This window comes from Lutjanus erythropterus, chromosome 7, assembly GCF_056507025.1.
Source record: "Lutjanus erythropterus isolate fLutEry1 chromosome 7, fLutEry1.hap2, whole genome shotgun sequence".
In the NCBI taxonomy this organism is placed as follows: domain Eukaryota; kingdom Metazoa; phylum Chordata; class Actinopteri; order Lutjaniformes; family Lutjanidae; genus Lutjanus; species Lutjanus erythropterus.
The window spans coordinates 4949214-4973007 of NC_139323.1; the positions used below are offsets into that span (position 1 = coordinate 4949214).

The 23794-nt window shown below is 39.6% G+C and overlaps 1 protein-coding gene across 7 annotated transcripts in view; it reads right to left on the reverse strand.

The window, feature by feature from the left end:
* The window catches only part of ptprfa (protein tyrosine phosphatase receptor type Fa), a 467935-nt gene that overhangs the window by 259697 nt on the left and 184444 nt on the right, over positions 1-23794 (reverse strand). For all 7 annotated transcript variants that reach the window (XM_084722446.1, XM_084722451.1, XM_084722450.1 and 4 more), the window contains exon 4: positions 23009-23150. In XM_084722446.1, the coding sequence (XP_084578572.1) occupies positions 23009-23150 (142 nt within the window). The remainder of the gene's footprint in view (positions 1-23008; positions 23151-23794) is intronic.

Here is a 23794-nt window from a genome sequence, read left to right on the forward strand (position 1 = left end):
GGTTACTGGAAATTTGTCATGTTAAATTAATATAGATATCAAACCTTGGCTCCTTACTTGTATACAAGGTGTGAAAATGGACATTATGCAGCTGAAAACTGTACATAGCATTAATGAACTTGAAACAACGTGAACCAAACTGTTCCAGTGTGGAGAGCCAGAAATATGAAGTAATTAAGTACAAATACTTTCCTGCTACCTAAATTTGAACACAAATATCTGTACTTCATAAAGCTTACCTAGCTTCTACTTCTTAGCCTCGTTATTCAAGCTTTAATGCAAGATCACAACGTGGAAAAAAGATCTAACAAGACGTAAACTGCTAAAAGACATAATAAACAATATATAACAAGACCCAAATAATATTAAATATGCAACCAGACAACTGCCATGTAACAAGATGAGGCATAAAAGATGTAATGACAAAAATTATGAAACAATACATAACAATATGAAAACAACCGAATAAGATGGAAGAAAACAAAAAATGACGTAAAAAGATAAACATGATATGTAAGATGAAAACACCCATAAAGATGTAACAAGATGGAAACAATGTAACAAAATGAAAGCGAGATGAAAGATGTAATGTCTAAACAACATCTAAGACATAACAAGCAAAAAATTCTATTAAAGAAGTAACAAGATGAAAACAATGTAACAAGACAAAAATTACGTAACAAGCCAAAAACAACATTTAAGACGTAACAAGAAAAAAAGCCATCAAAGACGTAACAAGATAAAAACAACGTAATGAGACAAAAACGACATGAAAGACGTAACAAGATAAAAATAATTTAACAAGACAAAAACATTAAAGACATGACAAGGCAATAACAACATAACAAAAATGATATAAAAGACTTAACAAAACGAAAGAAGAGGAGATACAGAAGGAGGCTTGACAGTGGAGAAAAGGTGAGCTTCTGTTCTGCTTTGCAAAGAAACAGCTGGTAGAAATGTCTCTTAGAGGACATTTTTTTTACTTTTACTGCTGTAAAGAAGTTGAATCAGTACTTTTACTAAGTATCTGTACTTCTACTTGAGTAAAGAATGTGTGTACTTTTGCCACCTCTGTGGAGAACTGGTATAAGGACTTTATGGGACAGGCTGCTGTAGTTGATGGTCCCTGGAACTTTATTGGACCTCATCTTGAGAAAGCAGAAAAAGATTGTATTAATGAATTTCAGTTATATTTTGTGCCTCTTTGTTTTTGTTTTATCATTGTGGTCAAAGTCATTTTTTGTTATTAAAAATGAATAATTAGTTTAAAAAAAGCAAAAAGACATTTTCTTCCAAAACAATAGTCAAAGAATTTGCAAACTAAATCTGATATTCAAAATTGTTTCTTTGAGGAGAATGGTGCTTTGGTAAAATCAGAAAAAGTCAAGTTGATATAAATGTGGCATAAAGAGCCCACAGTGCCTCGTCACCACATCCCTGCAGTGTGCACTAACTATATTAGACTGCTTAACGTCTTCAGCGGTGCAGCTTGCATAAAAAACGTTTTTGCTAACAGAGCAGTTAACCATTAACGGGGAATCAATCATCAAGCCGGTGTTGTGAGCCAACCAGCACGCCTGTCACAACCTCAAACGCTGAAAAGGAGTTAAAATGGTGTAAAACGAGAGTGGGAAATCTGTGGGCTGGAATGACTCTGCAGTGGAGCAGAACAGTCTGAAAGGTCTCTCGTTTCTCAGACTGTGTGAAGGTGGCGCTTACTGTTACAGCATTACAATGACAGTACAGAGCTGTGGAAGTGACCTGTGGCCCCGCAGTGCTGCGAGTAAGAAGGAGGCCGGGAGGGTTAGGGCGCCCGACCTGACCCCGGCTCAGGGGCCCTCGGAGTGTTCGGCTCATTTGTTGGCTTTACACACCTGTTTCCGGAGGAGGACGTGACCCGACGGCCATAACTGCCACTTTCACTGCGAGTCAGACGCTGCTGTGCATGCTCTCACGTACCGCAACCTTTTGTCACTGAGCTGCAGCCGAGGCAAATGTGTCTGTGAGGTTACTCTCTGGAATTTACTGTACAAAATAACCAGGATAACATGGATTTATATATTAGCTTCATTTAATTGATACAGTCTACATTAACTGTGGCAGTCATCTGTAGTTCCCACAGAGATTTGACATTGTCAGAATATAAACTTTAAGCAGTTCTTCAAATATGATTTAAGCATTTGGGGCAATAATAATAAAAAAAAATCTTCAAAAACTGCTTCACCAGGCTTGTAGAGTAATGGATTACATGTAACAGGATTATATAATTTGGATAGAAAAAGGTAACAGTACTCCATGACAGTTACAAATAAAAAGATAAGTAATAATAATAAGTAATCAGATTACAGTTACATTTAGTAAAAATTGGGATTATTAGTAGGATTGAAAAAACAATATCCTACCATGCACAGTTCACACACAGCTGACAATTAATTATCAGGACCTCTAGTGAAAAAATGTTTCACTGGGTGGAAATTTCAACATTTTTGGTCTTTAAATCAATCAATCAATGAATAAATTGCAAACAACAAAGGAAGGAACAGCTGGACAAACTAATAAACCTAACAACAAACATAAAACACTGAGAGCTATCTGATCTATTATTAACTGACTACTGAATTATTCTATCTTGATAATGGATTAATCACTTTGAGTCATTCTTTATGAAAAATGTCAGCTACTTAAATGTGAATATTTTCTGGTTTCTTTCCTCCTCTCTGACATGAATATTTTTGAGTTGTGGAGAAAACAAGACATTTGAGGACGTCATCTTGAGCTTTGATCAACATTTTACACAATTTTCTGACATTTTATGGACCAAATAACTAATCAATTAATTGAGAAAATACTGGGCAGATTAATCAATGATGACATAATAATTTGTTGCAGCCCTTAAACACTATTAGGTGAAACAGTTTCACCATAATTTCTACTGAAGTAATCCAAAAGTAACGGAAAGTAATAAAGTTACATTACTTTAATATCATAGCCTGGATATAGGTGTTAAGGTGTGAAGGATGCTTGCAGAGTCAGCAAGAAGTACAGATACTTCTGTAAAAATGTCTATGGTAAAAGTAGTACTGATTCAACTTCTTTACTGCAGTAATAGTGAAAAAGTACAGGCTCTAAAATGTACTCCAAGTATAAAAGTAAAAAGTCGTCCTCTGAAGGACCTTTCCACTGTTTCTGTGTAAAGTTACCTGAACCTCAACTTCTTCTCTTCAGTAGAACTTGTCGTATTCGTCTTGTTACCTCTTTTACTTTGTTTCTGTCTTGTTGCATCTTTTTGATTCTTTGTGTCTTCTTATGCTTTTTATGTCACTTTTGTCTTGTTACATCTCTTTTGTCATTTTTGTCTCTAGTCTTTTACATGGTTTTCGTCTCGTTACATCTTTTAACAATGCTTTCATCTTGTGAAGTCATCTGTCATTTTTGTCTTGTTAAATATTTCATGTCATTTCGGTCTTGTTACCTCTGTCGTCCATGATATGCACTGATGGATACAGCAAGAAATAATCTTCTATGTGTTATTATTCCATCCGTGTGATTCAAATCAGTCTTAGTGTTGGGAATGTAGCATGCAATATCGCAAAATAAAAATAATCAGTGGTTCCCTTCAAATGCATTAAAACTGAAATAATGAGCCTGTTATAAAAATGAAGGCATAGGAAGTTCAGAAATTTGTGTAGTGAGTAGGGATGTAAAAGTAAAAAGTAAAAGTACAGATACCTGAAGACTCTACTAACTACAGTAGCAGAATTTGTACTTGATTACTTCCCACGTCTGGGAGCTTGTGTATGTTTACATGACATTGTGTGAACTGTGTGTTCTTATCTTCCTCATTTATTCTCAAAAACTTGAGAAGCTTCCTTAAATCTCGATCTGATGTGTTTTTGTCCAACATATCCCTCATGTTTAAGCCCGTCATCATGTTACCTGACTGCTTTGCTTGTGTTGGTGATTAGATTTCAGTGGCTCCCTGTAGTTAGCGCTGTTCTGTTGGCTCTCTCCTCTCTGTGTGGAATACCTCTCAGACAAGCAGCAGACAGCGCTGAATGCCACAGATAAATGTGACCAAATCCAATGCAGTGTTTTTAAGCTCTCCCCCGCCTTACGCTTTTGTTTTGCTGCCTAAGTACAGGCTATTATGTTACATATGGGATTACATAAATGGTGAGCGTGATACACCGGGGCCTCATGTTCACACACTGACAATATATTATGAAACTTTAGACGGAGCAGCCCTCAAATCCCTCCTGGAATCTGTGCTTCTCTCACGACCCGGGCCACAGAGGTGAATGGACACACAGGTCAGTAAAGGGAGCTACCTTGGTGTTTCTCAGTGCCAGGAGGGTGTTTTCCTCACCAGCTCTCGTGTTTGAATGTGGGAGTTTCTGTTTCTGTGTGGGTCGAGCTGAAAATGGCAAAGTGCTGCACATTCCTAAGTAAAAAGCGACGGGCAATGCCGGCCTTGGTTTCTGTTCTGCGGGGTGATGACCGTATTGAATGAGAAACGCTGGCACTAACAAGCTGTCTCACAAGTATCCTGGGAACAAATTCAGAAACTTTTTCCTCACAGTGTAAGTGGTGAAGAACTATAACTGAGTAAAATTCAGATTTCTCAGTTATCTCTAACTAAAGTGATGTTCTGCAGTGTAGAATTAAAGGGGGTTACAGTTGGACTCCTGGCACTTTCTGTGTAACAAGACATGCTGAGTGTGAGCTCCCTCAGCAGCCTTCATTATCAGTGCTGCATAAAGAGAAAAAGTGAGCAGCCCAGTAAGAGACCACGGAGCATGGGGAACTTATGTCCACGCTCAGGGGAATTGTCTTTATGGGTCAAAATCTGACTTGCAAAATTTACATTTCTACATACAGACCAGAAAACCAGCCAGTTGCAGAAGAACAACATTGGTGGTTCCAGAAGCTTGGCGACCGCTACTTGTTTTTAGCTCTTACAGAGACGTTTATTGTCTTCTGTCCCACTCATTATTATCTAACCCAGTATAAAAATATAAACGATGCACCACGCATCTGGATTCAACATTGATTTGTCTGTATGTGTCAATCAATCAATGTGTCGTTGTCAAGACTGCTGCCAGCCCCTATGAGTCATAGGAAAGCATCACAGCTCTTTATGACAGATCCTGTCAGTATGCTAACAGTTAGCTGTCATGTCAGAGAAAGTCTGTCTTCTCTAAAGAGCTCCAGGAGGCCCATTCCTTCATATCCAACAAAAGTGTTAAGTTTGCTAGGTGCGCTAAGGGCTGAAATAATTGTCCTTCATACTGATAAAAATGTATGTGCTGCATGTTTAAGTGCATACACGTTCACCTGCATGACCGTGCTGTACATTTAAAATCTGTGTGTTTTCTTCCAAACACATTATACATGTTAGAACTGCAGTTTTTGAAAGTATCAAAACACATATCAAAGGGCATTCATTTGAAGAAGTTTAAGTTGGGAGACAAACACCAAAATCCTGGATATTAGTTATTAGTAAGGATTATCTTTAAAGATTGTGTAAAGGAAAAAAGGAGTTTATCCTCTGCACATCATACTTGTTAGAACGTAATTACTGAAAACATGTGACAAGACTGTATCAACTATGTAGTACTGAATTGTGGAGTTCGACCAGACATGACTGTGTTGATTTACAGCTGTGCTTCAGCAGTCAGAGCCGATCTCTACGATTTTGCACGATGCTTCCACCAGCAGCGCCTCGGTGCATTTCAGAAGTGGCTGTCTGCTTCAAATATGCGTCGAGCCTGTTTTTGACAGATCCTGCGTCTATTAGCACAGAGCAGATCCAGCAGGCAGGAAGTCAGACACAGAAAAAGCAGAGAGAATCTGGTCGATTTTCAAAATAAAAGACCCTGTGAAGACTTGTGAACATAAGGACAGACAGAAAAGAAACTATTACAGAACCTACTCGTCCTTGGCAGGAGCACAGACAGCCAGGAAAGAGGACCAAATCAACAAAATCTGAGCCAGTCAAAATAATCAGGCAGGCAAATTCTCTGCTGCTGAAACGCTTCTGAAGTGTTCCTGGTGGGGGCTGCAGCCAATGTGCAGGACATCAAAACCATGGTGCAGACGTGCAGTGCTTAGTGGAATCAACCAGTTAGACCTTTGAAGCAGTTAGAATTGTTGTTCATAATTTCAGGATGTGTTCAGGATTCTCTGGGTGGACCTGAAACATGGCTCAGTGATGCACCGCAGCCATGGTCCACTACTTAACACAATCTAAACCCTGTGAACAACACATGAACGACACGCCTCACGCTCCCTGACAGTCAGTTACAAATGTACCTTCGGCGACTCTCTCAGTCCAAATCAGCCCAGCAGTTTACTTCAGCTCACTTCAGTTCCAACAACCCGACACAGAAGAAAACAACACCATCCTGTCACCGTCCTCTGGTTTTGGTGGCTCAAACATGTCTGGACATGTCCAATAAACCTGCTACACTAGACAGAGTGTCCGTGTTTCAGGTGTTTTTCACGTCGTAGTGGTTTTTGACATCGAGACAGCAGAGCGGACACTCCCCCGGTGTTTCAGAGCAGTGTTTCATTTTTCCTGATTTTCAGAGCTGATTTTATATATGTATTGCTGCTTTACGAGATCTTTAACATTCAACAATTACTTTTATGATCAGTCCATCACTAATACAAGGACAGAGAGAGTAATCTTACATGGCAGATCCATCCTCAGCTTTGAGTTCACTCCATACCTTGTTCTTTATAACACTGTGAGTATGTGGACAATCAATCAGCTTTACTGTAGTACTCACTGTTTAAAACAACGAACAAACTCAGTATGAAGCTTCAGTCACATAAGACATAGATCAATCATAATCCTTCTGATGTTGTGATCAGTCTCACTGGTTGGATATTCCTTTCCCTTAGTCATCATGTCATGTTCGAGATTTTGTGAATATTTCTGAGTGAGACTGATTGTGGCGCAGCTGAAATGACTAATATTTAAATCTACATGATGAAATATAGCCATTGAGCAAGATTTTTATATGTAATACAGACAACTAGAATTTCATCCTCAAATGATTAACATCATTCAGCTATTACTAGGTCAGACTATGAGGCTGCGATCATAAGTCTATAATATGTCTCTAACTATGGATTAGTTTGTTCTATATTTTCATCTCTACCATCAGTGTTCTTCCTGCCAGCCTACAACTGAATTAATGTGTTCAAAACTGTACTTTAACATACAGAAGGATTACAGCATTGTGTCATCCATTAAGGAAATCCACGTCTGGTGAATGATAAATGAGCATTACGCTGAATAAAATGTGATAGTGTTATTGACGTATTCACTCTTTTCTCCACTTCAGCTCAGGGTCTCTGTCACTGCTGCTGCTGTTTTGTAGATAAATGGACACAGTCTGCATTGGCATGCATCGATATTTCTAGCTTCTCTGGATTAAACAGGAGGCTCTACTCTATTTACCCGTTGCCATGGTGAATTGGAGAATTGGAGCTCCGTCTATGATCTCTTTTTTTCATTCACGACGCACATGCTTAACTCAGGGTGAACACAGAGTTCAGGGTTAGAGTCAGCGTGTGTTAAACATACTGGAACAGGCCCTGGAGCCGCAGCCGACTTACAAATGTTTTCGCAGGTTGAGTAGTGCTTCTCATAATGAGGATTGATCTGCATGTGTTTAACTGCTGGTGCCCGATTTTAACCCGTCTGACTTGCATTTTTACAATCGAAACTTAAGGGCCAGAGAAACTCCACAACATGCATGCAGTTCTGTTTATACTACTGACGATCTGCTCAGTATCTACTGCTATGTAGAACTGGGTAGGGATGGTAGGGACGTATCCATGCAATTGCCACTAACAGTAATAAAAAATTAAAATATAACCACTGTTTTCTGTCAGTGTCTAGTCAGTGTTAGTGAGATTCTGTATTGTGGCAAAGCGTCTGTTCTAATTTTAATGCAAAACAATGCATTTTTAAATTTTGAAATATCATGTGCTCCCCCTCATTATGCCTCACAGTAGCAGGGCTGCCAACTTTTCCAAAAACCTTGGAGTGAGATTTGGTGGAGCCAACCAAATGCGTGTCTCTCGGCCAATGCGTGAGAGTTGGCAGCTCGGACACCTCTCTTGCTGCTCAGTCCACGATGATGCAATGAACTGGTCGTGAACCGTCTCGGTATCGTGGGCGCAAGCCCATGGTGAGCATGATGGCGTGAGCCAAAGACAGTTTAGTGCAGGGGTGTCAAACTCATTTTGGTTCAGGCTTGGTTCAGATACATACAATACAATTTGATCTCAAGGGGGCCAGACCAGTAAAATTAAAGCATAATCTATCGATTATTCTGGCGATTAATCAAGTAATCAGATAAGAAATATTGCGTGTTCTGCATTTTTTTCTATTATATTACTTTTGCTTTATTTAAGAACAATGGTAATATACAAAAGAGGGAAAAGATAAGACGGGTCTATTAAATGAACTTTTACTTTTACTTTTTATTCAAGTACAAAGGTAAAAGTAAAGGTAGTAATGTCTGCAGAAACCACGAACAGATGGAACTAACTCTTTTAACTGAAACAGTCACCAGAATGTTTAGTTCACATGTTAAAATCACAACATTTTTCTTCTGGAGCAGGACAGATGCTCCCAGACCCCCAGAGGACAGAGGACTGGTTTACCAACATGCCACCTTTTTCTCCTCTGATGAGTTTGCAGGTCTGTATTTAGTCATCAAAAAATACCAATAAGAATACCATTAAAGTACAACAAAAACAAAAAGTTGATTTTTCAAAAATGGAAACAATAACATGCAAGATTTTTAAATTGTAATTAGGTATTTTTACATTGTGTTATTAGTGTTTTTACTTAAGTAAAGAATGTGAGTATTTTTTCCATCACAGCAGGTCAGTGATCAGTGTTTCAGTGACTCTCTGTGGTTCAGTGAATAGTGTTTTATTTATGGCGACCCGCCACATTAAAAACATCGACACCACGACATGATTTTCTATTTTTGGAGCTGCGCACCTTTTTCCATCGTGTCTAAAAGGTGACTTCAGTTGCACAACTCTCACAAGATTTGTGTTCGTTATTTCTACTAAAATATCAAACTTGCGCGATCTTTTGCGGGTCTAGGGTTCCCTTCTAGACACGACCCTCTCTGTCTTTGTCAAACTTTACGCCATATACTTTGCGTGAGCTCAACCCCCTCACAGTCTCTGCAAGCATAACTAATTGATCACGAGTGGCTTCTCTCAGGCTCAACAAATAGATCACAGATAAACTCAGCTCTCAGGTATATTCATAACCGTTTTTAACCTTAAACATATAAAAAGGCTCTTGATGTGCATTTCAGCGTGAGAAATTGGAGGTGTGGCGTGAGAGCGTGTGAAGCTAATCAAATGCATGAGTCTCAAGGCCAATGCATGAGAGTTGGCAGCTCTGCAGTAGTCTAACATAACCAGACCTGTCTCCACAGCACTCAGCGCTGGAGAAAGGTCTGTCTTGGGACAGTGCTGCTTTGGTGGAACATTTGCACGTAGGAAGGTGAGCACTGGCATTAAAATGACTATATCACCGCAAAAGAAAAGGTAACAGCTGCTAGCTTGTTAATTTGCGGTATTCAGCATGTAGGTTGCAACTAGGAGGTTGTTCTTGTTCCCCGGTGACTTTGAAAACCTAGATAGCAGATGCCACTATGCCGCTTGAAGCACGCGACCAGTGCCAGGACTTATACCCACAGTGAGCATCCAGTGAGTCAGACTAGCCTCACAATGATTTGGTCCACTGCGTACTTTGAGCCACAGGTCTGTTTTTACCACCAAAATATTTAAGGCTATATAAATTAAGCTACAAATTTAGCGAGTTATTCAGACCATCGGGGAAGTGAAAAATATGCGTTTCCATGTGTAAAAACACCAGGTTTGGGAGTAATGGACTATATGTAACAAGACTGTAATTACGATATAAGACAAAAGTAACTGTATTCCATTACAGTTACAAAAGCAGTTTTACAGTTATATTTCAGAAAAATGGGGATTAAGGGGATGACTAGGTGCAGGACAGCAGTCTCAACACCAGTCTGAAGTTGAGTGAAACCAGCTAATTTGACAGTCATCCTTATCTTCTGACAAAAAGCTTTCATTAGTTGAAAATTTTGCCATTATTTTGTCTCAACATCTAATTTAGAGAAACATTTACAGGTAAGACCAACTACTAATATTAGTTACACAGACCAATTGCTGACATTACCTGAACACACAACAAGCACTAACCTTAACTACACAGACAAACCACTAATGTTAGAGGTAATCCAAAAGTAACAAAGTAATCAGTAATTAGGTTACTGACTACATTTTTTAACAGGTAATTTGTAATTGTATTGGAATACATTTTTAAAGTCACCTTCTCAAACCTGAACGTCACTGCAGCAAAAACATTTGGGACATTCAAACATCAAAATTAAAAGCTGTGGCTATAAACTTTACAGATGAATCTCTCTAAAGGTAGTAATTAAATAATCAAAGTAGTTATGCTGCTGTGCATTGTGTGTAAATGTGCACACAGCATCTCTCTCTTTTTGGGGAGTAGCACCCTCTTTCCCACTGCAGCGGCCATGATCGTAACTGCAGCACATATACATAGATATGCTGCGTGCCTCAGGCAGGACATTGACAGCTTTTACTATGACTGTGGGGACACTGTGTCTCACTGTGTCACTGTGAGACTTTGCACAACAAGCACCAGAAGAACAAGCAAACAACACAGAAGGAGAACAAGGTTTGAGGAGAACATAGTTGCAGCAGATTTTGCAGTGATCACAAGAAGTAACTCGGTTCCTTTCAATCACTTACAGAGCCATTTGTTAAATAAAGACAGACGGACAAGAGCAGCCATTTCAAATGAAAGCCTTTTTATTTTATCATTCTGTTCATTTAGATTATCTGTGAGTTATGAATTAATGTTCCACAGAACTGATGTGCCACTAGTATGTTGAAAAAAAAGACATGCATTTTGTATCTTAATGATTAACTGATGATTGATTGTTTAGGCGATCGACTAAACAAATTGCAACCCTGTTTGGGATCTACACCAACCGGCGCAATAGATGCTGTTTGACTGTGCAGCTCCTAAACAACCACACATGCAGCTCCTGGCAGGTGGGGTTAGGCTGGACTAGACTGCAGACGCTGTTTGTCTCTGCCGTGTGCACAGGGGTGTTGTAGTACTAGTCTCTCTTCAGGGTTTTCCACCGGAAGGGATTTTAATAGCAAGGTCTTTTGGAAGTATAGTGCATGCAGCCAGATAAATGAGACTTGGATTACACTTCATGAGTTTTACATGTTTTAAAGCAGATGTTTTTAGATTGCCTTGGTATTTTACGCACAGGCAGACTAAAAACTTAAAGCCTAGGTAGTATGTTTTGGATTTATTATACACGAAAGGATTGGCATGCAAGGGAAAAAATTCAAGGCAACACATTGAGTAATTGGCACAAATCATATTGGGGATGAAGTGCTCCTTTAGGTTAGTTAGCATGCAACAATGACACCAAATCACCTGAGAATCATCGATCAGTTTACAGCAGCATTAAATCCAATCTCTCCTGCTTTTAGTGAGTATCGGCTGATAATGATCAGCGGCTGATCAGTCTGGGCATCGCTGCTTCCTCTGATACGGGTTTTTGAAGACTTATGCCACATCATGGCCATTTCATGCTATATGCAGACTATGTGGTTGCATAGGGCCCTTGAAGACAGTGGGGGGTGGGGGGGGCAAGCAGTGTAAGTCCAGAGATCAGTGAGAAGGGTCTGTCACATGTCATTCATGTTATGGATTGATTTGTTTTCAAATGTCTTCAGACAGAAGAGGTACTGGGCATGTTTTAAATTGAACCGTCAGATTGTGCTCTTTTGAAAATGTTAGTCAAAACTATCAAAAATACTAACTAAATACTAAAAGGGAATGGTAAAAGATTAACAATGTATACATATTCAACTGTAAAAAGTGAGGTATTTTAATAATTCGGGGATGAAAAAGCACTCTGATGACCATAGACATATACCACACACTACATTGTGCAAATGGAGAATTGTTGGGTTCTATTTGAAATGTTTGATTTGAATTTTAGAGAAAGAAGATGTAAAGAATTTTCATTGATCTAGAGTCTGTTCCTCTCAAAGTGCACCAGATTGATGCATTTAAATGTTAGCTGCATGACCCCTGACCACCTTAGAGGATCTGGAAACCACATCCCCCTGCCACAGTTTCATAAAATTGCCGAAATGCTTCTGAAACGCTTCTGAGTTTAAATAAAGTTCTATGAAAGCTTGAATATAGCCACCATTATGATTTATAGTGCCATTTTCAGACTGATGCAAAATAAACAATATTTTGTTGTGTATGTATGTGTCTATCATTTGATTCAGTAATATACCAAAATCCATTTAAATTGAAAAATGTTGCTTCTTGTGGCAAATATTGTTATGCCATTAAAATGCAATTAATTGAGATCAATTAATCACAAAGCCTCTAATTAATTAGATTACAATTTTTAATCGAGTCCCACCCCAGTTATAATACTTAATAATTATCACAAATTTACCATGAAATTGGGGTAAGTTTGAGGTAAATTTCAGAGAAAATTCAAACATGTAAAATGGCAATTACCACCTACTTGTTTGAAAATGACACTTTCAAATTATGACATATACTTAAAATGAAATATGGGGGTTATTTGTGGGTAAATTCTGAGAAATTTCAAATATGTTGCTTTGTAATTACCACCAACTATATGGAAATGGTACTTGCTGATTATTACATAGTTAACCATGAAATGTGTAGGTAATTAGGATGTAATTTGTGGGTAATTTTTAAGAAATTTCAAATATATCAATTGGTAAGTACCACCTATTTACCATGAATTTATGGGACCTAGAAAGTGAAGTGTTACCAGAAAATTTCGAATAACAACTATATGGATGGGATCAAACCAAAATATTACATATTGCAATTAGCAGAATTTGTGGGCTTCCCATATATCAGCTGACTGTGTTGCACAAATCAGTTTCACACCGACAACAACTCAATATCCATCATATAAAAGATGGACGACCACCTGATATATCCAGCATCATTATATCTGATGATATCATTCGAGAAAGTAAAATTTTAGTTTCCAGCAGTACAAACATGAAGACACTGTGCTGTTGTTGTACATGTGGCTTTCAGGCACTGATTATGCCGCCACTGTCATTTGCCTAATGTTCATAGATCTGGCTCCTGGCCACAGAATTATAAATCTGTTTACAGCTTGACCAGTTGTCTGCTTCTTGTGTTGCTTTTGAGTCCCCAGAGGCCTCAAAATGCAGCTCCATGCTGGGATGACTGCGCATTAAAATTCATTTTCAATTTCTCTTTTACGGAGCTGTTTCTATACCAGCAGTTCTCACAAAATAAAGCAAGACAAGACTTTTGCTGCTTCACCGGCAATAGTCTTGTCTGGCTTTATTCAGTAAAAACCAATGGAAATTACTTAATTTTTGTGTAAGTAAACAAATGATTCTTATAAGGAGCTATTCTATGGCTTTTGCAGGGGAAGTCGTTTAAATATCAGCAATTGCATCTGTAGAGATTTATGACATTTTCAAGGTAACTTTTCCACTGGTGCTGCCTCAGCTTGAGTCATGGTGCAACAGTCCCTGCAGGTCAAAGGCTCAGCTTCATAAAGCTGCTGGGTGTGTGGCAGCAGTGCAGCTATCATTCATCTTTCATAATGTGTCATTTATCACTCCTCATTCAGCTCTTAGGGAGCAGTCTCCCTGCGTTTCACTCTCTCTTTGCTCTAACTGTCAGGGTGTTCTCCGGCCTTCAGAGGCTCTTTGCTGCTCAAATGGCCAAAGGGATGGATGGCCTCCATGCAGGAGATGGAGAGTGCAGGAGCAGGACTAAAAGGAAATTAATTAGCCATATCAGGTCCCAGGGCCGCTGGGTGAACTCCTGGTAGGTGAAGTCATCCTGGGTTAAATCCTCCATGAGACAATATTTGCCAAAGTATCCTTAACCTCTTGAAGCACAGTGAGACCTGGCTTACTCAGGGATTTTTAACTAATAAAGTAAAACACTGGAAAACTAGTAAGCAAGACATGTGGGAAAAAATATTTCCATTCTGAACCATCATACAAACCTATTGGCCTCTGCTACTGACAAATGTTAGAGAGCTGACAGGTGTGCAATTTAGCAAGTTCAAAGCAGCAGAAAAATCAAAGCTCCAAAGAGTGTGTGTCATTTGGTCATTTGAAGCATCGGTCAGATAGCTAAAAAACAACTGACATACGCCAGCAGCACATCACACACAATCAGTGTAGTGCATGAACACACTAAAAGATCATAATTCATTGAACATGCTTGTGTTTTTAGGGTCCAAACCTTAGTAAATTTGCAGCTAAAAAATATCAAAAAAACAGGCACGGCGCCAGGATTTCAACTTTGGGTGGGCCACGGTAACTTTGGCTGGGGCTTATAATTACAAAAGTTAACACTGTTTCTAACTGGTAGTCTCACTTTAACAAAAATGACTGGTATCATGCTGTGGAGGGCAACTATCATCTCCAGTTGATTATGACACTTTTAAAATCGTTTCAAAAAACAGCTTCAGTGACGAGATCGCTTGTTATTTCACTGTGGCAGTTTGTATTCATTTCAAGTGGCACAGGATATTTCCTTATCTATATTTTTGCTATGGATCAAATAGATCAATACATCAATTCATTAAGAAAACTGACATTTTAATTCCTTTTAATGCATTTTCGTTTGATCGGGCTGGAGTACTCTTTAAATTGATTGCAAAGAGAGGTGGAAATGGAGCGATCAGACTAGTGGCTACAGTGAATTTTAACAGGAGAGAGCGAGGTGCACTGCACTGTTCATAAACTTAACCCTCTCTGCTTTGAAGGTGATCTGAAGACAATCTAGTAAAGCAGGAATATTCAGCTCTACCTCCCGTATTCTCTACATTTTCTAGAAATTCTAGTTTCGATGGGAGATGCATTTGCAGGTATAAAATAAGTAATGATACCAGAGGTGATGACCAGAAACCATGATATCACAATATAATGACATACAAAATCTAAGACCATATCTAATCTCATTTCATGATATTGATATAACATCCACAAATTATATCTATATTCTATATATTTAAATTGTTCTAACACTGATAGGTTGTCTGTTATGCTATATAAATATTACCAATTGTTTTCTTGTAAAGTTTATACAGTTAGGTAAACCCGGGATGCTGGGTTACAACACCAATACACTGTTCTATGCATTGTAAAGAAAAGAAAAAGACAAACCAATACAAAAATTCTTGGATAATTTTGCTGGTTGCATCTGGCAGTTGTGGTGACATCAGAGCAGGTGCTTCACCATCTCTTGCCTGGTGGAGATCAGCACTTTACTGAGTGACTTTACTTTACAGTGCACTAATAAGATATAACAAGCTGTACTTTGTATTAAATTAGACACAAAAACAGAAATAATGTGTTCAATCACTGATTTGACTTTATTAGTGGGTAGATGGGGACACAACAGAGCTGTATTGTAAACTAAGGTGAAATCAAATATCTGCTACTTCCATATTTAATGAAACAATACACTTTTGTTTACAGTACAGTTCTGTTGTAATATCTCCCCAGTCACCCTCTAGTAAAGTCTAATAAGGGTTTAACAATGGGAAACAATACACTTTTGTTTACAGTACAGTTCTGTTTTAATGTGTCCCTAATTACCTTCAAATAAAGTCTAATAGAGGTCTAATAAAGGGTTTACTACTGTCTAATAAAGAGCATATTATTTCTAGTTTTTGTCTAATTTGATACAGCTTGTTAGGTTTTATTAGTGTACTGCTGGGTGTATGCTGTTTAATGGTGTAACTACTGCTTAATAAAGAACATTCTAGTTTTTGTCCAATTTAATATAAAGTACAGCTTATTGGTGTACTGTCAAATAAAGCGTGACCATGTTTCTGAAAATGTACTTCCTGTTGCAAATTAGTTGTACATGAACATAATTTCTAGGACACGGTGTTGCTGCATGGTGTTTACATTTATATAGCCTTTAAAATGTGTTTATGTATGTGATGACTCATTCATACACATAATTTAAAGAAGCTCTTATTGAATGTTAACTTCACGATTTTGCTCCTGACCATTTATAGTCAGTGCACCTATCATGCATATAAATATGCATTCAGGCAGAGCACACAGAGCGCTCCATGTATCTACACTACCCACCTTTACAGAGCCCTTAGGCAAGGCATCTCAGACGATGATAGACAAAAAAAGATCCAGTCACCTCACAGAGACATATTGCTGACACATAGTGAGCAGCAGAGACAGGAAGACAGTGGGACAGAAATCTAGCACTTTAAAAGACACTGATGTTGATTCAGTGCCTATCAGTGCAACCAGCAGTACCACTCGGGGCCATAACAAGTGCAGGAGGCTTGTTTGGAGTGATGTGCCTCTTGAGTGTCACAATCAACCAAAAGAGAAAAGTATATGATGCTTTCTGCGGAAAGGCATCCAACTCCCACGCGTGAGAAGTACCTCTCATCTCCGTCTGCATTGTGCTGGCTCCAGCTCCTGCTGTCTTCACCATCTCCCTCCCTTCATCCCCTTAAGCTCTCTCTGTCGCTTCACTTCATGACTAATGCTGCACTCTCATTACCCAGAGTCCTGCTGTCGACTCTGCCGCGTCTTCATCCTCTTCCTCTCCCTCACTCTCTCATCTCTAGTTTTCTGCCCACTCTCTCTTATTGCTTTTGCTGTTTTCTCTTTCCATTCTCTCCTCAGCTCTCACGCATCACACAGGAGTTTGGTTTCCGAAAAAGACAAACCCACCGTTTGAAAATTATGACACAAAATAGTGACTGAAATGGAAGTCGGTCTCAGTATGAAACATACTGAAAGCTTTTCAGCTTTTACTATATGGAGGATAAAACCATCTGCACTAACAAAAGATTGAGATTAACGATTTGCACAAAGTCGTATAACCAAAACATCTCTTGTAAGGTATGCCCACTACAGGTTGTGAAGTTTGACTACTGAGGGAAATATTTTTTGTATGATGCAGCTATACAATGACTCCTAAATCTGTTTTTCTTCCAGAATGTAGTTTACCTGAGGGTGGTAAAGCCAAGAACACCTTATATACTATCACTGAAAACAAACTCTTCATTGAAACAAAGACTAATGGAATTCTTTTAGTCTCAGCGGCTCCCTAACTATGAGCAACATCCATAATTTACGCGCAAGACTCACTCTATTAGAGTAACAGTCTACCATTATAAGGGAATGGACTTCTTTGCTGTCTTACTGGGAGTCAGATGATAAGACTGAAGTCAGTGGCCTAATGGTGTGTTTCATGTTGTACTGGGAAGTCAGAATTCCCAGAGTTCCCAGTTGAAAAATTTCAAGTCAGATTCACGACTCGGAAAGTCGGAAAACCTCACCAACCCTGACCTCGATATCCAAGGTGGCTGCCCCATGCAGGACTTTTTCTTTGACTTTCCCACTTGTGTTACTGGAAAACCGCCAACTGGAGTGTGACATCATTCCCAGCTCCGACTTCCAATTTCAGAGGTTAATGGAACGCAGCATTAATACAGCTTTAACATAGCTTATCACAAGATGGGGAAACTACTAGCATATCTCTAGTAATGTAATAGTTTTCCAGGAATTCCAAAGAGGTTTTGGTCTGATTTGGCCACCAATCAGAAAACCATCTGCCTAATATTGTAATATTGTGTAGGTTTCCCTTGTGTAACCAAAACACCTCTGACCTACCAAGGGATGGACTCCACAAGACCTCTGAAGGTGTCCTGTGGTATCTGGCAGACATTAACAGCTGGGAGTTGTGAGGTGGGACCTCCATGCATCAGACTTAGTGCTGTGGTACATCCCACAGAGGGTCGATCAGATTGAGATCTGGGGCATTTGGAAGCCATGTCAACACCAGGCCACCTTCTTCCATTGCTCCATATCCACGTGCCCATTGTAAGTACTTTTGGTGGTGGACAGGGGTCAGCTTGGGCAATCTGACTCATCTGTGGGTTAGCCTTCACTCCCCACACAACGTAATGTGGCCCTTGTTAATCGCTCAGATCCTCAACCTGCCTATTTTTCTTGCTTCCAAACACATCAACTTGAAGAACTGACTTTTCATTTGCTGCCTGATATATCCCATGCACTGACAGTTGTCACTGTAACAAGATAATCAATGTTATTCACTTCACCTGTCAGTGCTTTTAGTGCTGTCACTGATCAGTGTATTTCCTTAGTGGAGGGGAGGTGACTTTAATATTTCATGCACCGGGCCCATATCTATCAAACATCTCAGAATCACTCCTAGGAATCGTGCTGAAAGTTGATCTAGAACTTAAACACACCTACCTCGCAGTAGGACTGAGAACTATTTATGAAGCCTCCTACACAGACTTTCAACACAAAGGATGAATACTGCTGGGAGATGGTGTCAGGTTTACGAAACCCAGGGCCACAAAGTAGAAGTTATGTATATGTAATGTAGTTTTCAGTCGTGGTTTGAAATGTTAAAGGTCCAGTGAGTAAGATTTAGGGGGATCTATTGGCAGATTATGGCATTATGGATTATGGCATTATAGCCTGTTAGCTTAATGCTAACACATAATGGGAATTCACACTGACCCTCTAATGGAAATTAGTATCATGATCACAGTAATATTATATTAACAAACAGATCCATTTGACTTCATATTTTTAGCATAAAAAGGGTTTTGAAAGAATGATTCTCAAGTTCGATTTCATATTTGAAGAATAGATTTCAATGCTCTCATTGTACTGTGGACAGTTTTCAGGTGCTCTATTCGTTTTCGTTATCATTTTCGTATGACACTAGCTTGATGAGCAGGAACAGCTAAAGTTTAATTCAAAAAGTATTTAATTTACTATTTTTATATGCAGTATAGCAATGTTGCTGCTGAAATAAAGTTCTGACTGACTGACTGTCAGACTGACTGACATGAAATGTGCATTGTCTCTTGAAATCTGAATTACGATATACAGTCTGTCAAAGTGTGTGACTCAACTTTTTCTCAGTGTCTAGTGTTAAAAAAGCAAACAAAATGGTAATAAATTGTAGTATCGAATCACAATTCTTGTACAATCGCAATACTTAAGAATCAAAATACTTACTACTGTCCCAGCTCTATTTGTTATACAAACCATTATGGTACCAGTTAATAATGATATATCGCCAAAGTGAAACAACATGACTAACCTTGAAAGCTTTGCTCAAAAGCTTCCTGCATTTGTGTTAAAATGCAATATTTGTCAGTCCATGTAGACCAGCAGGTAACAAGTGAAGATCTGTAATGAAGCCTGTCTCGCCCACCTTATTGAACTGTTGTGAACAGCTTTCTTAATGATCTGACACTGGCAGACATGGAGAAACCTGAAATCTGGAGGTTCTGTAAATACATGTGCATCAGGGCACAGCTTATTCTGTGTCTTATAGCTTTGTGCATTAAATATGAGTCTGTTAACAGTGATTATCAGTCTGGCCCGTCACTCTCCTTTAACAAGACCCTGAGTGGTTTTCAAGCGAAAAGGCCTGTTTGTTTGGTGCAACAGGCTCTGGAGCCTCAGGCTGTGTTTACTGCTGACAATATCTACATGGCAGAATAAGTATAATGGGTTCCTGAGTGATTTGGAAAAGGCTGCCAGAGAGACAGCCCTTTTTTTGTGTGTGGTTGTTTGTCTATCAATTAGAGTGTCGATTAAATAAATGTGTTTGGGCTCCATCCTGCCGCTGGCAAAGAACAGAGCTGTCTAGAGACACACCTACAGGAGGTTCCCAGCCAAAATCACTTTCAACACATTCCTGCTCAAAAAAACACCATCACACTGAGATACTGGGCTCTGTTTGGGACTCAGACATCTAACAGCCAAACCACACACTGACATTTTGTTCCAGCAAATAGGGAGCTTAGTTCAAAGCGTTGTCTGCTGTAGTGCAGTCACTGTAGCAGAAATGTGTCTTTGGTGCACATATAATCCCAGGGATAACATTAAATTAACAAGGAGAAAAAGTAACAGTAAATGAATCAGCTAGTTTCTGTAGTAACTGGGCGGAGGCCACGACTAAAATATATCAGAATTGTAAGTTTATTAAAGAAAAAACATCACTGACTAGAAGAGGTCACTCAGTAGAGTGCAAATTCACACCAGGTAACAGGTGGTGAAGCACCCACTGCAATGCCACCACAACTGCCAGATGCAACAAGCTGAGATTTGCAAAGTTCCATTAACATTAACTTGACCTCCACATGTGGTGTCCTGAGCTGAAACAAGGTTTCAAACTGAACCAGTTGTTGATCACTCGTGGCCCCTAGTTACTGGTTAAGAAGAGTGACAAGTCCACTACCAGTGGTTGTATTACTTCCTCACAGTTGTATCCCTCAAGGCGTTCCTGGGATTTGATGTTTAAAAGAACATGTCAGACATGAGGTCACAATGACCCTGACCTTTGACCACCAAAATTGAATTAATTAACCCTGTTGGGCCCTAAAGGCATTTTCAAGATATCACGTTCACAAGAATGGTACCTCTGGTCATAAAAACATAAAGGCATAAAAGTCAATAAAAAGCTTTGTCAAGATTATTCAAAGATTCAGAATCACAGAAGTCTTTCAGCATACAGTTATGAATGTGCACACAAAAAAATCGTCTGTTTGGTCCTGTACTATTCGAGATTAGCTGCAGACAACCTGTAGGTCCAGTGATCATGCACACACTCAATCACTGGAAGCTCTGCTTACGCCTGGCAGGAATAATAAAGCAGAAACCACAGGCACATGACAAATTCAAATAAATCAATGCCTTGACCTAACCAAGCCATAGCCATGGCAGATTATATCATTATCATCATTATATCAGGCAGTCAAAACAATGTTGTTCTGCGGAGAGGGACACCAGATCAGAAAACACAACCATAATAAATCGTGCGGAAAAGTGTAGAACTTTTCAACAGGAGACTGTGGTTTGTTTACCTGACTGACAAATCTACACCCACAGGCTTTCATTCCTCCAGTCTGCACACTTTGAATGTCTTGAGCAGAACTGGCGATGCCAGTGAAACAACACCTGTCTTATGAGTGAAGACGTTTAATAAGGTAACATGAGTACTTCCAAAGCTGCCACTTTCACCAGAACAATGGGGTTGCTCTGGGGCAGAACAACATGTTCCTCAAAAATTCAACACATACCTATGTGTTTTACTGTATTCATGCTAGCTGATGTTATTTAGACAGGCTTGATGTTAGGTGGACACCGTTAATAAAACCTGGTTTGCTTCTCACTGCCTTCAAAAGATGTCAGAGTTGGTTTTCATTGTTTCCCACAAACCTAACCACAGTTGTCTCCAGTCATACATAGAGTACAGTATAAACCAACATGTATACAGCTGTCTTAGTTCCCAGAAAAGTTAGCAAAAACACACTTAATTACTTTTTCATTGTAATGTAAGCAATGAAATCCACCATCCAACAAATCCAGCTCATTATGGCTACAAGATAAAATCAGTGTTTTTCAGTTTACCTGAAATCAGAAGACCAAGCTAACATGCCACAAGTGGATTTTAAGGAGATATGGACATGTGCAATTACTTCCGTTAATTATGAAATGACACATTCCAAATAACCAAATGATGGTGCCAATTAATCAAAAAGACGGACCAAACAAAACAAGGCAGAAACAAACTGTGCCCTTACAATAACATAGTTATTCTTGGGTTGGATATGGATTTCACAGTTAGTGGTCATCACCAGGCTCAGACAGCGACATCAGTGAAAAGTTGCAAAGCTTTATTTTCAGCACCTCTTCTAGAAACCATGCTACAGGAACTAAACCAAACATTTCTTTGGTCTTCCTGAAACAGTCAAACATGTACTTGTGGTTGGGTGGATGAGTAGGAAGGTCAAGATGTAGAGAGGTTGGTGAGTCAGTTAGTTAGTAGGTAGGACAGTAGGTAGATAGATAGGGCAGTCAACTGGACAGTATGTAGGTCTGTAGGTATGTACAAAGGGATGTACATAGGTCAGTCGGTAGGCAAGTCAGTCGGTTGGTTGGTAAGGTAGTAAGTAGGGAGGTCAGTCTGTAGGCAGGCTGGTTGGTTGGTTGGTAGGGTGGTGAGTAGGTTGGACGTTTATCACTGAAACGTGTTCTTGCAGTTGGGCATATAGATAGGTAGCTACATAGGTCAGTTGGTAGGTAGATCAGTCGGTTAGTTGGTAGGGTGGTAACTCCAGTAGGTAGGTCATTAAACAGTAAAACATGTTTTTGTGGTTGGGAGGATGGGTTGGTGGGTTGGTAGGTTGGTAGATAGATAGGCAGGTCAGTCAGTTAGTTACTATGTAGGACGGTAGGTACATAGGTAGGGCAGTCATTTGGTCAGTAGGTAGGTCTGTGGGTAGGTACAAAGGTCTGTTGGTAGGTAGGTTGGTCAGTTGGTTGGTAGCGTGGTAAGTCGGTAGGTCAGACAGTAGGTAGGTTGTTAACCAGTCAAACATGCTCTTGTGGTTGGATGAATGGGTAGGTGAGTTGGTAGGTAGATAGGTAGGTGGGTCAGTCAGTAGGAGGAAAGAAGAAACAGGCTACAGCTCTCATCAGAACTCACCAGCACTAGTTACAAAAAACACAACAGGTGCTTTTGAGGTACCATGGTTAACAGTGAACACAAATAGGGATGTGGGAGTGAGTCCAGTAGAGTGTGTAATGTGTTGTCTGCACACATGAGCAGCAGCTTTAATGTAAGGGCAACACAGGGTCACATTACCATGATAAACCCCTTCAGCTGTCAGAGAATCTGAGGAGTGAGGACAGGCTGGGGGAAGGCAGGAGAAGGAGTGAACCAGCGAGGACACGTGGCATGTGTGGAAGATTAGTGAGACAGGCAGTCGGGTCTTACCCTCTAAGACGGTGAGCTTGGCGCTGGTGTTGATCTCCCCCACACTGTTGGTGGCTGTGCATTCATAGATGGCCTCGTCGCGGTGGGTCCTCAACGGCTGGATACGCAGCACTGAGCCTGAACCGTCATCAAACTCTATCACCTGGCCAGATGACAGCAGAGGGGGATTAAAGTAATCAGCGGTGACTTTTCTATTCTAAGTCATGTCAGTTTGGTCCTCTCTGTTACAGATTCATATACACACGGGTCATCTATGGGGGGCATTAGGTACAAGATGGGTGAGCAATGACTCCCCAGTCCTGAGGAAAAGCAGGAAAAAGCGGTTGTAAAGTTGCCATAAACTTTTGAAAGGTGTTTGAAAAGACCGCTAATAAAGTCACAGCAAAAGATTAAAAGATTAAACAAAATGGATGCAAAGTGTGTGCTGCACTCTAACGAAGAATAAAATGCACTGTACTGAGGTTTGCTGTGACATTTGGAATTTCAGACAAAATTCCAAGTGAAGCCCAAAGCTTCAAAACACTGGATTCATACTTTATACAATACAATACTTTATGCAATTCTTGGTGAAATACTGGCAGAGATGGCAGCATATGATGGATTTACCTCAAGAGCTGGCTGCAGCTAAATGTGCCACTCACTGAAGAAAGACAGTCAAAGGTTCCTGAAGAATCCATTCAAAATATCACACCTAGTGAATGAGTTTTTTTTTTTTTTTTGCTTTTTAATTTTGTGTGACCATTAATTTCATTAGGTTGACTGTTTCTAACATAGTAGTGCACAAGG